This window comes from Manacus vitellinus, unplaced genomic scaffold (genome assembly GCF_001715985.3).
Source record: "Manacus vitellinus isolate BGI_N305 unplaced genomic scaffold, ASM171598v3 scaffold_6_pilon, whole genome shotgun sequence".
Taxonomy (NCBI): Eukaryota; Metazoa; Chordata; class Aves; order Passeriformes; family Pipridae; genus Manacus; species Manacus vitellinus.
The window spans coordinates 12,408,644-12,426,326 of record NW_021940750.1 but is presented as its reverse complement, the minus strand read 5'-3'; the positions used below and the strand labels follow the sequence as shown (position 1 = coordinate 12,426,326).

Genomic DNA, 17,683 nt, shown 5'->3' with positions numbered 1-17,683 from the left:
TAATTTTTACAAATATGTAACTGTTGCAAGCATGAATTATGTGATAGATTGTGGAGTAAATAGGATATTCACAAACACAGTCTTATAGGCTGTTGAGTTTGATTTTCAGAGTTCAGTTTCTTTTTTGCTGTCACCCTAGCTGTGGAAGGACACATAATTCACTGGATAGAGAGCAAAGCCTCATTTGGTGATGAAAGTAGCCACCAAGCCTATTTGCAGGACCAGTTTTGGAGCTACTGGAACAGGTATATTTCTATTATTTTTTCCTTACAGATAAATAGGATTACATTTTAAAAAGAAGTTACTGGATAAAGCAGTAGTGACTCTGGTATTAAGCCATGCGGACAAAATACATGTTACTAGTCTGACATTTTGAATGTCATTACTTAACATGTCAAATTGGAATTATGAAATATTTGTGAAAAATTCATATCCTAATTGTTAACATGCAGCAGATACATCTGGTGATTTTACAGTGATGCTACATGACAGAGTAAGTTACTTCGGTACAGAAGTTATATGTCAATTTTTTAGTACCTGACTCTGAAAGAAGATTTTGCTGTAAAGTTTTGGAATACATGCAAGATGACAAATTTGTTTAAAAATCTTTGCAGTCTAACCAAGTGGGCTTTGTGTGTGAAGAACTTTATTGCTTATTGTCATTGTATCTGGGACAATACTGTTTCACTGGGGTTTTTTTTAATAAAGTATTTCTTTTGTATATTATCTACATTTGAAGCAGGAATAACAATTATCTTCAAGTTAAAAATTTAGTAAGTATTTGCAGGAATGTAAGGAGGTAAATAAGTTATGCTAGACGGAAGTTTGAAACATGTTGATGGTATTGGTATAAAGATTTTTTCTTTTAAAGATGGTTAAAATACTTCCGCTTTATTCTTCTAAAAGTCAGTGCTGTGTATATTTGTATATCTTTCCATGGTCCTACATACCCCCTCACTGGAGGATTTCTTTCCAAAAAAAATCTTAAGCACAGTGCTTTATCTCCAATGCCATTTTTGTGTGTGGTAGAACCCTAAGCAAGATAGTAAGTGAGATAAATGAAAGTTTTAATAAAGGATTTTTTAAAGCATAAATTTAGAAGTTGCTCAGTGTTAACAAGAGACCATCTGAGGGATACTGGAGAACATGGCACAAACATATGAACATGCACCAAAAAGGGAGTGTGCTCCAACATCAGAGTCTAGTCTGTTCACCATTAGTATTTCAGCTGAAAATGAGAAATGTCAAGGTGAAAATAGCTAGCATTACCTTCGGAAATACTTTAAAAGCAGATTCCATAGAAGGCATCAGAGAAAGGGAAACCAAATCTTGAGAACAACATCATCAAAGTTTGGAATTATGCTCTGCAGCAACATTCTTGATTGACATAAGGACACGCTCTTATTTGACAGTCCCAGAAATCAGTGACTTGGAAAACTTGAATCAAGGCAATGGGAAGCTCAGGAAGGCTGTCAGTTGTTGGATGAAGATACTAAGGGAAGTTGTAGAAAATAAATTGTGACACATATAAACAGAATATAAAACTTTGAAAGAAATTTGAGTATATACAATATCTAGGCAAATGGTGAGAATGGCAGGAAAGATGCTTATGCAATTGGTGCTGAACTGCACATCAGTGTAAATGAAATGGAGCAGCTCAGGCCAGGAGGTGGCCATTAGATGTATTGGCTGGAATACTTTCTGAGTATAAAGGATGTGTTTGAAGGAATCCATGATGGTATCAGAGAAAAGCAGTTCCAAGAAGTGAATTTTAAATAGATAACATGAGCATAGAGATACTTAATAAGTTGAGATGGGGTGAAAGTTGAGTAGACAAGTAGGATGAAGGCACTGATCCATTTGTTGTTCGCAATAAAATTGCCATTGCAAAGTTGAAGTTTCTTTCTTTTTTTTGTGCCGAAGTGTCTATCCACATTTTGATTTGAGCTATAAAAATGTGTAAAACATTTGAGAATAAAGTGTATCATTTGAATCTGACATTCCCAAAGGAAATTTCTCTTACACTTTTATCAATAAACCAAGATGTAGCTAACTTCAATTTAATTTCAACATGTACTAATTAATAATTCAACTTCAAAAATGGAATATTTTCTCATTTTCTCACTGAGCTGTTAGTCAAGTATCTTTAATGTTGCAAAAGCTAGACTGAAATTATATGTGGATCAATAAAACATTTTGAAAGTAGTTTTGAGATTTTGCCAAATCTGTTATAGTGTTCATATTAAAAAGAAGTACAAAAATTGTTGCTTCTTACGTATAATGACTTTACATTCATATAAGGGAAACTAGAGCTCTCTTTAGTGAGATTTGTTACACCCTAAATCTAAAATTTAGTGATAGGTTAACCATGGAAATTAGGCAGATTTCTTTGGCCTTTCTTTAAAGAACAAATCCTATTAGTCTTAATTTTGCTACCACTTGGCCAAACTGACCAAGTGAAATGAGCTCTGAGTTACTGTAGCTTCTAATATAATGACAGTTGAGTTAATGAACACACGTTGACAGATTAGGTTGCAAATAGGTTAGACAGTTAACTTTCGTTGGTCTCTGAAACTATTTATGTAAAAGGACACAGGTGTAGCTGTCCAAAATGTGAATTAATTTTGGGTTATTTAATCAGCCTATCTCTCAAGTGAGAACCAGCTTCCCAGTCAATTCACCATATCTTTGTGTCTCCCTTCCTCTGAACAGAGAAATCATTTGGAGAAGCAGCATCAGTTCACAATAGAGATATCATGACACTCAGCTGATAGTTTAGGGTGTTGTAAACCTGATCCATTGGTTGAACTTAGAGCAGAAATGAAATTGAAGAGAAAATCTGTAACATCACCTGTTAGATGTGGATAGAAATACAAATTAGATACTTTGAAAGGAATGAGAGATTTTAGGTTTTTCCATTCAGCTTTTTTATTGCTTCTCTAAAAATGAGGAGTCAGACTGGAAAAGTTTCTGGATTCTTTTCCCGTATGTCACAGATGTAAGATGAATTCTACTCAGAATGTGACTGAAAGCTTTGAACATAGCTGTGGTTTGTTTACTGTTATGTGTGTATTTCATTAAATCCTGTACTCTGTGCTAACTAAATCTGTGAGTGTCTTAAATTGGTCTGTACTGACAGGAAAGAAATGGCACTTTCTCATTTAACAGAACAGCTCCCTAGATGCAGTCAACCATGTCTGTTCACCTCAGTGCAAAAGAACACCTTTTTATTACTCTGAGTTCTGCAGGGACAGCTTAGCAAGGGTTTTTATGGCTCATACATCAATGGTATTGTTAAGCAATTTTCAGTTGCAGTGGTGCACTGCAACCTCATCTTCAAATTAAGCTTCACATTAAAAATGTACAAAGTGTACCTTGTCAGTGGATATGCACAGTTGTAATTTAAGATGCTCTTTAGATATTTGAGATTTTTTTAATAATAAAGAAACAGGAAAAAGACAAATTTGGTCTTGCATATTCCCAGACTGATTTTACAGAGTGATGTTTTAGAAAAAAAAGCTCTTGTACATACTGGAAAAACTTGAAATGTTTCATGTACTTACAGAATCCCTTCCCTCCTTATGTTTGTTTGGTGGCATCTACTCAGCAGGCTATAGCTTTCAGTGCCACTGGGTAAGGAAAACAACTACATGTGCAAAATATAATTGCTTTGTGCACATGTAGTAGATACCATACTTTTCATTGTTCACTGGCCTACATTGGTGTATTTCTTGTAACTATGAGAATAAAAACTGTTGAATAGCCAGTGTGACCAAAGGTAATTTGGAGAGCATGAACAGGAAGTTACGCAGATTGCACTTTAAAACAGGGTCTATGAACATATTGTAAATTATTTTAGGGTTTAGATGAATGTTGTTGTTCCTTTTTTTTTTTTTTCCTGTAGTGTCTAATTTTTTATTTTTTTTCTAACTTGGAGTCCTGGCTGTAAAAGTCTGTTAGTCAGAGCTGATAGGCACAACTGCTGTTTTCTAAGAAGGATATAGAGATCAGCAACACTCAGTTCAAATAGTAATTAGTGGGTGCACTGTCAGTGACTTGCTATAAGAAGATATAAACTCAAATATAGCAATTTACATTTTCTATCTTCTGCAAGCATGGCTAAGACATATGTACATTCTGGAATGTAATTTCTAGAGAGTCCCAGGAGAAAGCTTGACGTCGTTATTAGCTAAAGAAACTTTACTATATGTGAGGAAGACCGTAGGAAAATGTCATATTTGACATTGATATTAAAGGCAATTTCACATAGTGAAAGAGAAGCATTTCATCTTCTCTTTGAATAAAAATGGTAAGTCATCTCTGCAGTAAAATCCTTCCCTCATTTGCTTGCATTCTAAATGTTGTTAGTCCTGTGCTTCTCCTTTTTTGAAAAAATAAATAAAAGCAAGTTTCCCATAAGTGATTTTAAAATAGTAATCACACTTTTTGGAAGCCTAAATTCATGATTCATTGTCTTGTTAAGTAATACATTATGTCTGATCTTGAGACTTTAGTTTAAAACTAACAGTCATAGTAAAATCATCATAGACTCCTGTAGATTAAAAAGGGTATTTATTTCAAATAAGTGCAAATAGAAATGATGCAAAACATTATATTTCAGTCACAATCACAGATGATGTGTTCTTGGGTTTTTTGGGAAGAGAATTCAAATTCATTTGCAGTTGACTATGAGTTATATATGAGCAAGGGCGGAATTAGAACATCAGATGATAGACATTTTTTGCTGTTCAAGTCTTTAAAATGGTTTGACATGTTACTGTGAAGACTGAAGTAATAATTGTTGTCTGATTGTAGGTGGCAGGGGAAGAGGGATTTATGCTGTGGGTTTATGGATCTCTGTTCTATTAACAAGTTCAGTGTTCTTCAATTGCAGATGGTTTAAAAAGTTGTACTGGTGAGTTGAAAGCCAGTGTAACAACTAAACTTGGAGGAAACCTTGGGAGTTGCATTTGTCAAGTGGCTAGGAAAACCGTTCATGCATACCCAGTATCCAAAGCTTCATTGGCAGCCCAAACATAAAGAACTGAAAGGTCATTCTTCTTCTAGCAGTATGATGGTTTGTTGACATATTTTGACACACTGGTGCAACAGTGAAAGGTTTTGATGTTACTGCAATACTGAGAGACTTAGGATTTGTTTAACTATCTAATACTTGTGGATTTTCACACATACAGGGTTTTGATTTGCTCCTTTTTCTCTCTGTCCTGGCTCCACTTGAATTAGTAAATTATTTTTAATAAAAGATAGATGTAAGTAGAAGAGAGAGTTATGATGATTTTTACCACTTAGGACTATGTATTAGTTTCTTCAAAAGTAATTCACTTTTTTAAAAGTGAATTATTATGCCAACTTGCTAACCTTAGTAGACAAGAAGAGAACCAAAAGCAGTGAAGAGTGCTGTTTTCTACTAGTTTACTGATGTAGTAGTTTACTTTGTGAAGATGGTAAAGTTCTGTGTTCTTCTGCAAGATAAACAGATACATGTGTACACTCAGACATAAATACATATATACACACTGTGGTGGCTTGACCTTGGCAGGATGCCACGTGCCCACCCAGCCGCTCTCTCACTCCCCTTCCCAGCCAGACACGGGAGAGAGTAAGATCGAAAACAACTTATGGGTTGGGGTAAGGGAGTTTATTAAAGCAGAAGCAAAGCAAAAGCTTGTGCGTGCAAAAGCAAAGCAAAAGATTTAAGCAGGGTTTATTCTCTACTTCCTGAGAGCAGCAATGGTCGGCCACTCCCGAGAAGCAGGGCTTCGGTGTGTGACGGTTCCTCAGCAGGCAGCCATTGGAGACAAGGAATGCCTGCCTTCCTGCTCCTTGCCTTAGCTTTTATACCTGAGCTGACATGATATGGTCTGGAGTATCCCTTTGGTCAGTTTGGGTCAGCTGGCCTGCTTGGGTCCCCTCCCAGAATCTTGCCCTCAACTGAGGAAGGAATGTTACAGTGTTGGTGCTGTGCTCAGCAGGAGCCAAAACACTGGTGTGTTATCAACACCCTTCTAGCTACCAATGCAAAGCACAGCATTGTAAAGACTACAATGGGGAAATGAACACCATCTCAGCCAGACCCAATGCACACATATATAGGCATACCTCTGCACTTCACAAATGTTCTAGATACATTTAGCTGATTTCCAAAAGCATTTGACATTTTTTTATATTCATTTAATGACACATGAAAAGTATAAAAATCAACATGTAGTTTATGAAAAATATATTTTTTTACTCTAGCTCAAAAGTAATGTTTTTAGATTTTACCAGTCATGCTGTCTTTAACAGTGTGGTTGAATAAAAAATCATGAAGACATTTTCATTGAGACCATGACTTATGCCCTAGCATTGCTATAATGTTCATTGTTTTCCTCAACATTGTAGGTTGTTTGATTTTTGTATCAAAACTAGTTTTTGTCAAAGCAAAGAAAGAACAGAACACATTATATTCATATTAACGTTTATATTTGAATGATTGATATTAATTAAGTATGTATTTTCATTTATTTTTCTCCTTAGATACTGTATTTAATACGGACATGAAACTGGGATTTTTATTATAATTTAATTCTATTGCATAAACCTCTTTCACTGCTTGATGGTTACATTCTGAACTTAAAAAATAGTCAATGAAGCAGTATATATCTTTGTTTAAATTATTTTTCCCTGATATTTTTCTGTACTGTTTTAAAGATTCTCATGTCACAGGAGACTCATGTAGTGTAGATAGAACATTTTTAGCTTCCTTCCACATTACTGCAAGGCTTCAGCTCCAATTTTCTTGGTATTTCTCATTTAGATTAGACAAGCATCTAAGTTTATGTACGATAAGAGCTGACAGCAGAGATCCTGCTATGCTTGCCAAAGGCCTGGTTGCAGACACTCCACTATGTCAAAGAATGTCAACCCCCCACAGACCTTACCTTTCAGAATTCCTTGTAATTTTTAATTGACATTTACATCTGACAATTTCAATGTATTTCATAGTGTTGAGTTTTTATCTACCTACTAATAGTTAAAACCAAACCAAAGCAAAAAGAATCCCTTCCTGTAAACTATGATATCATGTATTTTTTAATTAACAAGGTCAAGCTGCTGGGCTGAAACTCAAGAATGAGCAACTCCCCCTTCCTTCTTGTAACTCTGTAGGTGCTAGTCTAATCCATTTCAAATGACAATTGAGGAGGGGAGTAGGAGTATAAAGTGAAATTGAACTGTTAGTACTAATGAACAAAGCATATATGCATCATGTGCAGAAAGGCTACAGAGATTTTGAGGAAACTTTAAGAACAGAGATTTTCCTTTGAGTCAGGTACTTGAAAATTGAAAGTGGTACCTCCATGTGATGTATGCATGTTAACAGCTTAATATTGTAAATATAGTAAAGCTGGCAAGTATGTCATTTAGCTGCATGTTACAGTTTGTTGTGCTTCCTTGCCTTCAGAAATCTCAAGTTTTCATTTGGGTTAAAATGCTAAAGGCCTAATAAATTAGTATGAACATAATTATCCATCTATTAGAAGTTAGAATGAAGGACTACAGTTGATCATAAATGTCACAAAGCAAAAAATGTAGAAGCAGCATTTTGTCACAAATAATTCTGCTTTTCTTCTAATTAGTTAATTTACATTTTGCAAATTAAGGGTAAGATGCAGACAGAAGATAATCTAGTAGCATATCATAGCTTTACTGACCTGTATTTGTATATGCCAAATTTAAGTTAATTAGAAATGTAGATGCTGTTTGTTTTATCTGTCAAAAAGCTCATGTTAAAAAAAGTCTAGGCCCACTTTTTCCCCCAACATTTATCATCTAAATAATAGTCTTGCCAAGATGGCAGCCTCATAATAAACTCTTTTCAGTGGAGTGATGGGTAATGAAGCTTGCTTGTGAAGGCAGCGAAAAATGTTGTCTAGCCAAATGTGTGAATATGATGGCTAGAGAATCAGTGGACTTTCTCAGTCATCAATCTTTTTAGTAGCCTCTTATACATCTGAATATTTTGATAGATGATCTAATAATCGAGTTATCTATCTTTCTAACTATCAGAGTTGCATAAAAATTATTCTCACATGCTATTGAATATTATATATATTGGGCATCCAGTGAATTTTTCAAAAAAGGTCCAAGAGACAGGAATTTTGTTTGTCTTAAGCAACCTTCAATATATTAAATGATAAATTACTATATAGAGAGTACAAAACTATATGTACTACTATAAGGAAAGAAAGTAAACAATGTCAGTAACTGATTACAGATAAATAAAGCACTTAAAAGCATGAGACTAGTGAGGTTAGTTCACAGTCTAAGAAATTTGAGGCATAAAATCAGTAGATTCAATAGTCCCTGGGCAGTTAATGGACAGGAATCACATTTCCATACAGTTGCACAAATTCCTTGTGTCTAGGAAATCTTGGCTTAGGCAAAAAGAAATACAGCATCACAATGGAGTACCAAGTTACTATTCAGCCTCTCTGAGAGCAGTTTCTTTTGATTAAAGGTGAGACTGAAATATATGTATTGAAATGCATACATTTTGTTTATTCCAAGCAATAGTACAATATGGGTTTGTGTTTCCAGAGCACAAGAATCTGCTTCCCTATGTCACCAATCTTGCATTAATGTAGGCACTCTGTATTTGGATAAGTTGCATTAAGCACATCATCTTACTAGGGTGTGTTGTACTAGAGCTTCTGAATAGCAGAGCAAAATGAATGTCGGTGTTGGTGTATTTTTTTAAACGTTACAGTTCAAATGGACATTATATCATTCTTCACTTCAAGTGAATTTCTGGTCAGGTAAAAATTATTTTATCAATAAGAAAAATATCATTGCATTAAGAGTATTTTTAATTCAAATGTATTTTTTTCACCTTGGTGTCACCAGTTTATGTTCAATTACATAGTTTTGTATAGATTATAAAATTTTCCTTCTTGTAAATTCTTGAAAACTATGCCATATGGACTAATTTTTTAAATTTATTTTCATTTTTTAGTACTTTGCTTGTTTCATAACTACAGCAAGGTGTAAACAAGTATGTTTGATGAATGGTTCTCCAGTTAGCAAAGGGGCTTTTCTTTCTCTGTTCAGACCTGGAGTGACCAAGGTACTTTCTTGAGGATATCAAAAAGTCACTTACTAATTGCAGAATTTTAATGGAAAAGTATCTGAGGGATTTGCTTTATAATTAATACCTGCTTAAAGGAGAATGAGAAAGATGTATTTCAAGAAGTTGCACGTTACCATCATTTGACGATACTTTGTGAAAGTCTCACTGGGCCTCGTTGGACCTTGCCTCTACATACGGATCTACAAAGTTAACAAACTTTGTTGACTGTCTCACTGGCAGTGATTGTGACTCTCATGCTAAGTAAGCAGAGTTCTTGATGTTTAATAGTTCTTGCTAAACATGCATAATTAGTTTGATTCTGTTTGGTTATGCTTAAAGCAAGTCACTGAGCAAAGATTACCTGAGTATCAAAAGTGTAAAAGCTTACAATAAAATTTGGCTCTGAAGTTCAACATTTATCTTGAAATATTGCATCCCACTGAAACTGTCTACATTTTTGTTTTCAGTAATATTTACATTGATATCATACAATTTTAAATTATATAAGGGTAATTTTACAGAAGTATAATTTAAACCTAGAGCTAAGGCAGTAGGAAACAAATTACAAAAAAAAGGTTAAATTATTCTCTTTCATTACTTGGGGAGTTGTAATATGAGAAAGCTAAAATTGCTCCTGAGTATACAAATTCATAAACAATTAACTAGAATTGATCAAAGTCAGTGTTTGATTTTCCTTACTGTATGTGGCTTCCACTGACCTTAAGTAAATTGGCAGTTATTCTACTTAGCATTTGTAACATTTCTGCTAGAGAACAGATCAAGCTCCTGTGTACACAGTGTGTTATAAACACGTATATATTTAGGAAAGAGATCTTCATTACCCTCTCCTAATCAAAATAGTAAGCATCTGTGTCCCCTCTTGTCATTTTATTAGCATGCTCTCATCCATCACTAGTCTTTTATATGAGCATCAAGAAATCATGTCTTTTTGTTTTAAATGATAAATGTGCCTTTGTCATGAATACTTACAGACATTCCAAGATTTAAATCTGAATTGTCAAAGTGTAACAGCACAGCTTCTCTGATGTGTGACATTATTAGTGAAATAAAGCACTTTTAATTTTTTACAGGTGGGCCTTAAATATTGACACTACAAGACTGATTTAGTTGTGATGCTGAAAAATTTTTTTTATCCACTGTTTTTCTAAGATGGATTGTTTATCAACAAGAGACAATCAGCTGCATGAGAGCATCTGTGGACATTCCTATTTACATGTTCCAAGACTGTCTCCTCATGTTTCATTATTTAGGTCTGATGTCTAGTTATCTCTTATCAAAACTAATAACATCTGAAGTACCAGGCTTCCAGTGGTCACACAACCAACATGAAATTTTCTTCAGTCTGACTAATATTATTAAAGACAGTATCTCTTTAAACCTGGGCTTTGTTTCAGTGTCTAGATCAATTACATCTTACGAATTCGTTTCAGTGAATGATTCCCTGCTTGTTTCAATAGATTAAATAAATCTCAAATTATATTCTGCACACTTTAAAGTTTAAAAACTAGTGAAAATATGAGTGTTCAGTCTAAAGCTTTGCTGCCATTCTTACTATGTCTTGATGCTACTAGGGCAGAAAGAGCTACCATATGGCTGGCTTCTTATTGTTGGAATAGTACAGTAAGTTAAAATGTTTTAGAAGACAGACACCTAGATCAGATTGTGTCAACTGTTTCTTTGTCTGTTTGTAGCAAAAATTGAATGTGTCAGGAAAATAGGCAATTTCATTTTAATTCCTACAGAAAGCAACTGTTGCTCGAAATCTCTGGGCTCACTTACACAAAATATTTTTTCCTGTATTTCTTTTCTGCTTCTTTATTTATTGTGTTCCAAGTATATCATGGTTGAATTAATTTCATGTTCCAAGTGCTGAAATGCTGAAATTGAGTCTTTGAAATTCACCATTTGCAATTTATAATCTCTGAAATATACAAAATAGTTCAGAGAGGACTTTAGTGGGGGATCCCACAAAATTATTTAAGGGCCCGTGATGAGTTTATAATTGCAATATTTGGTAGTATCATATATACAAGACACTGCAATATTTAGGATTTTTTCAACTTTTATTGTTACTTACCTCAGAAATTTGACCACAACATTTTTTGTATAGTCCAGTTGATTTGATTCCAAGCTTGTTTAAGTTATAAAGTCATGTAAAACTGGTCACATTATTTATATCTCTTTATTTGGAAAGTGCCATTTATTTTAAAATAATGAAAATTATATCTATTTCAAGCTCTCCATAGAAGAATAGTTTTGAAAGTCTAGTCTCATTTATTTGTTTCAAAAGGAGAAATATTTTGCGTCTTTTGCAAAGGACACAACACAGCCCAACAAATGAAGTGAGATTTTCTGGCATACGAAGGATACCTGTGAGTCTTTGAGACACTGAAGCTGTAACCCAACTTGAAGAAGACAATCATGGCAGTGAGCTTCTGTTCAGAGTTAATCAGCTGCAGAATTTGTAAACTGCATATGTGTCAAAGTTGAAAATGTTAGCACTCTGATAGAAGCTTGAAAAGGTTAGACCTGATAAAAGCCATCAGCAGTTAAAGAAGGTGATTTATGGGAATGTAATGACACAAAATGCCTCATTTATCAGTCATATATAGATAGGTTAAGGTTTCTGTGTCATACTTTAAAAACTTGACCACTTAGAATTGTCAAAATAGGTAGTTAATTGCCCATCATACGTATCAGTTTAAATTTCTTTTGCTCAAATTTTTGTGATTTTACTGTTTTGCTTCTCATATGGTTCTTTTTAAAGTCATTCATATTTTGTATTTATTTCATATTTATTTCAAATGGTATGCTCAGTGCTCTGTTAGAACTTTTATTAGGTAAAGCTGCTGATTTGAATGCTGTCCAAATCTTTTGTTGATTTACAATTTCATTCAGCCTAACTGTAAGGAAAATAACTGAAGGTTTCATTTTCCTCTGTTCTATACCACTAAGTCTCATCAAGGGTTTACAACTTTCTAATTTAATCCTTACATTTCCTCTCCAAACTGAAATATGAGATTTAAAAGCAAATCCATCAATCGGTTTCCAGTTCCAGTCACTTAAGTTACTGTTTATCTTCATGCAAATCAAATTTAATCCAAAACTACCAGTACTGTTAAATGATCCTAAAACAAAATAAAAATGTTAGGAAAAATGCATGTCTTTGATATGAGGATAGCAGCAAGCAAATACTATATATTTGAGACTGACTGTCCACACTGCAAACATGAATAAATACTCATTAGGGAATTATCTTCAAGACATATTTTTAAAGTAAAACAACTACAGACATTGCATTAATACTAAAATACAGGTTCAGCTGCCAAAAAAAAAAAGTGTGATTAATAAAGTTTGTAAGGATTTCTTTTTCTCTATCTACTTATCCTTTTTAAACTACTCCATCCTCCTATTTCTTGATCTTATGCAGAATAGCCTGAACAGAATAATTTTAATTTTTTATATTAAAAAACTTACCTTTTTGTTAGCTTTCACAATTTATGGCCCCAACTGTATAGCATTCTGTTTGTTCAGCGATGACCTTCCAGGTTCGATTTAAAAAGAAGTCGGAAGCATTTGTCATGTCTGCTCGATCTTGTCCAGAGGTACCTATTGTAATTATAAAGGACTAATAAGGTTGTTTGTAATATAACAGTCTGACAACCCTAAAAAAATCTCCTGGAGAACAACTTCTCTTTTTTTTCCCCTATCTTTTCTTTCTTAAGGGAAAAAAAAAATCTCTTCTTGCTTTCTTGTGCACTGCATCTTTTCGAATTTAGATGAGAAAGCATAAAGAACTTACACCTTGAAAAACTTAACTTAGTTTTAAAAGATAAGCTGCATAATTTGCTCATTTGTAATACCTTTTGGAAATAGTAATAATGTGACTATAGTACAGTTGCACCATATATTTAATTGGTGTATATAGAAGTGATGATGATGTACTTAGAAACATCCTTTCACTGTGTAACAAAAGAAACCCACTTATTACTGTGTCTGTTGCAAAAATATGTGATACATTAATATAGTGATCTCTCTTATAAAAAAATCCAAATTAAAATCTTGTTTGTTCTGTTATAAGCATTATTAAAGTACTGCTGTAAGTGGGTGTTATTATAGTGGTATTTTTCATTACATGTCAGGTTTTTTGCAATTGACTTATGATCATTTTTCCCTTCATATGCCTTTGTCTTGCTTCCTCTCTTCTCTTTGCTCTCTCATTTCATCAGCACCCAGCAATACCACATTTTTTTTATGGGTGTCTGTATAAGGTAAACAAAAACCTAGTGAAATTTGAATGTTCAACAGAAGTGTTTACCTCTCTTGTACGTAACAACACTGTAGTATTGTCAGGCTACCATACATCATTCAAATACTCTTAGACAGCAAAGGCAAAATCTTGACAATTTGGTAATCTCACCATGTGATTTCAAGAAGGCTTTTTTTCATATCTACAATTGAGACAAATTTATGTTGTATGTATTTATGGTTGTTAAACTCAAAATTGTCTCATTTCATTAATTTTTAACATTGTGCTCTCTTAATGACTATGAAAAAAATGTATTAAAATGCCTTAATTATAGGGCTAGAAGAAGAGAAAGCACAAGTCTTTTTAGCATATGATCTTTCAATTGTTCACTAAAGGATAAAGAGGGCATTCAAGCGTGGTTTAGATAACTGTCAGCAATAATAAAATGCAAGGTAGTTTCTAGAGCCTTTGAAGACCTTTCAGGGAAATAGATTTAATTAAAAAACAATAAAATGGACTTTTCATTTCAAAGAAATCCAAAATGTTATAAAATTACAGGATCCTACTGTATTAAGTGTAACATATGTTTCCAAGGATGTGGAAAAATAACTGAAAATACTCTGCAGACTACACAGCAGTGATAGCTTTGTTTTGTGTGTGTTTATATATGTTCTTCCACTTTTAAAATATAGGCTATGAATAGCATATTAGAGATATTTCATGTTTTCTAAAGTATGTGATTTTACCTATTTGGAGTTTTTTAGTGTTAGCTTTTAACAAGGGTGGTTTTTAAAAAGTGCAAGGTGAACACTTAGCTTCTCAATTTAAAATTGTGTTCTCACGATTACCCTCAGAACAATACAACTGCCATACTGACAGAAGTTCAGTTGCCTATTTCATACAGTCTGTAGGTTCCTACTCATCACAGGTGTCTGTCTAATATATTGTGAAAATGCATTTTGAAGTGTATTTCTGATTTCTGCTTTTTTCTTCTCACAGAACAAAAATTCAGATTTGCTAGTAATGTTCTTGGTTGTATGGTGTGTTGAAAAGTTTATTTAAGCACTTGTTCTGCATTATTGAGTTATACCGCTTCTGGCAAACTAGGACCAACTTAAGTTGCATGTGATCAGCAGTGGTTTATAAACATTGACTGCTGTCTTTTTAGAGTAGTTTGCACCCTTGCTTAGCCTCGTGCTTTCCCGAGGATATTTTTGTATGTTGTTTTCTCTCCCCCTGGTGCATACACATCAATTGCAGTGACTGGTTGATTTGTTGTAGCCAAATACCAAATGAATCTGTATGCAAGTTGTCTTCGCGTAGCAAGGATTTTTACAGATAGATCAACTTCACCAAACTACATTTTCAACAAATGCTAAAATTCTCTCAGTTTTTTAGTTGTAATTGCTGGCCCAAATACATTATAAAGCTTTTCATAATGAAAATGTGACTTCAATGTATAGGGTCTTGCTATATCCTCTAGTAAATTAAGTTTGGATAGTTAATTCTTATCAGTGTTCACTTTGTCACTGACTGATCATAGAAATAGAAAACATCTCTGTTCTTGGAGTTGGTGATTCTTCTTTTTAGAAAAGTAAGCGTTTGTTTTCTGCTTGCTCACATGCTTTGAACTGGAGTACAGATTAATAGCATAACTTCTGTGAAATACACTGGGCAATGACCATGTGAGAAAGATAGCTAAGATACTGCTGAAAATGTACAAATGTCTGGCATTGTTCTGCATAAAAATGCCTCACTTTATTTCGTTGCTGGGCTTCCTGAGGCTTGAGGTCTCAGAACTACCCCAAATACCACAGATGTGCATGGTTAGCTTTGGCAACCTTTCTGTATATAGTGTCCCTGTTTTTGAGAAAGAAGTGCCTCACATCATCCTGTCATTAAACTCTTTTCTGTTTTCAACTGGTTGTGTCCCTTTCGTTCCATTCACCCCTCCTGGTGTGGTAGGGCTATTAAGTGGTATAATGTTTCTGTAGAATATGCTCTACTATCTGATACTCTGTAATCTGAAATTGATGGTCTCCTGCAGAGTCATTAGTTTTAGTCACTTCTCTTGGGTTTGTAAGTTCAGTAGAAGCTCAAGTCAAATGTGAAGTCTTCTTCCTTTCCTTTTCTGCTAGTCATTTGTTTTCTGCTTACAGTTTTGTGTAGTTGGGATTTTATAACTGTTGCATACTAAAGATGACTTTATCAGTAAAGACTTGGTAAACGCACTAAGTTCTCACTGAGTAAAACTGTAAAAAATACAGTATTTTAATTTTGGCACAGTAATTTCTACGTTTTCATGGGATTTTTCTTTTGTTAAAAATCACATTTCCTATATCTGAAGACCCCTTCTTACTGATGATAATACTTTATTAAAACCAGTAAACTTTCTGTATCATTTCACTACTTTAAAATGCAAGATTTTAAAGTAATTTAAATTTTAAAGTAATCTAAATTGGAGAACCGAAAGCTTAATCTTCTGGTAGGACAGACTAGCTCCTTATGTAATTACCTAATAGTTAGCACATCTAGCCTCAATACAAGCTGAGGCTTTCATGATGCAAATAGTAAGATGACCAAGATAGAATAATGGTCTTCATTTACACAGTTATGCATAATGTTTCTTAGTAACTGTCAGGCATTTGCCTCTGGACAATGGACAGGGTAAGCGATAGTAGCTGTAAATGTAGCTCTGAATCTGATCCATCATTGATCTCTTTTGTATTCTCAAACAAATTACTTGTTGCTTCTATATTTGAAATTCACTACCACTAAAAGCCTGATATTGATTAAAAATATTGCAAGGTCAAACCTGGTTTTTTTAAAACTCAAGGTAAAAGACACTACAGATAGAGACATATGAATATGCTCTGTTAGGAAAAAATCTCTATTCTTGTAACAAAAGTATAAACCTAAGAACAGATCTTCTCATAATTCTCATTTTCTTATCACCATTTATAGCATGTCAAGGAAGAGGAAGAGAATCCAGAAGTACTGTCTGTGCTTTGGCATAAAACGTTATAAAAACAACATAAAGTTCCAGAGGTTTTTTGCCTGTGTTAAGAAGATAAAGGATAGGATTCTAGGAAATACACTAATCATGTCAAACTACCACTCAAATCATGCTTCTCTGTAAAATGTCCAGGGGTACAAGTTCAGAGAGAATGGTCTGTGTTCTCACTGTTTTGGAGAAGACTTTCCCAGTTGTAAAAGCACACCATACTGTCTTTTGTGTCCTTTGTTTTTCTGCCTCTTCTCTGTAAAATCATCATGTGGAGCTCTGAAAATTAATACCCTTACTTGTAGATTTATTTTTTTTATTTAATCACCACGGGACCAATAAGATGTAATAGCACTAGAACGCTTAGCCTGCTCAGCCTCTGGTCCCTCCTTGGCTTAAATAGACCTCAGATTTAGGCTGGGTCTATGGAATTGGCTCAGTGGGAGAATCCCCTTCATGTGCAATTCTCAAGAAAATGTCTGCATCATAATGTAGATCTGACCTCAGAATACATATATGTGTATATGAGTTTAGGTATATTTCATAGATGTAACTAAAATACAAAATCTAAGCATAATGCTATAATCTTATAATACTATTTTACTTAGCAATACTTTTTGTGCATATCAATAAAATAATAGTTAAAAATTGTGCCTTGCTGTTGATATATTTCTTGTACTTCTGTAATATTCTCTCCCTCATTTTGCTGTGATACATGAGTGAATGTGTCTGAACTGAAACTCCTAGAAAAATTTACTTTTTTAAAGAACAAAATATATTAAGACACTTTAGTTAGTTGCAGAGAAGATGAAAAAAAAGCTGTTAACATCATGGGATGTTGTTTTACCTATGGAGAAATACACTGTGCTTCATAAGTCTTTCCTATGACATGAGGAAATTTGTGTACAGCGTTGCGTTCAGTAGCTCACAGTGTCTGTTTTAGAGTATTAATTACCTAGTCAGATTTTGTTAGAGCCCACTGAGTTTTGCATAATTAAAATTGTAGCAACAGCTAAATGGTATGAGATGTGGAATAGAGAATCTTTGCTTTGCCAAACATTCTTCTCTGGAGTTTCAGAGAAGGAGCAGAGAAGTGGAAGAAGCTTAAAAGTCAAGTCTGACACATCAAAAAAAATTAAATTTAATTTAGATGTGTATTTACCTTTGTATAAAATATAAAAGTTAAGCATAATAGATTTTTCTGTTATGTTGGTCTCATGCAGCAGCAATAGTGTTACATGTCGAGTTAGTTTCTGCAGTAGTTGCTCATTTTAAAATGCAA

At 33.9% G+C, this 17,683-nt stretch overlaps 1 protein-coding gene across 5 annotated transcripts in view; it reads left to right on the top strand.

The window, feature by feature from the left end:
* Nucleotides 1-17,683, top strand: part of CUNH15orf41 (chromosome unknown C15orf41 homolog) — a 122,909-nt gene that overhangs the window by 60,839 nt on the left and 44,387 nt on the right. For 4 of the 5 annotated variants that reach the window (XM_018082918.1, XM_018082920.1, XM_018082923.1 and 1 more), the window contains one exon: nucleotides 140-245. In XM_018082918.1, coding sequence (XP_017938407.1) covers nucleotides 140-245 — 106 coding nt within the window. Of the gene's footprint in view, nucleotides 1-139; nucleotides 246-10,218; nucleotides 10,313-17,683 lie in introns of those variants that run through there. The other variant, XM_018082921.2, reaches the window with a different exon arrangement.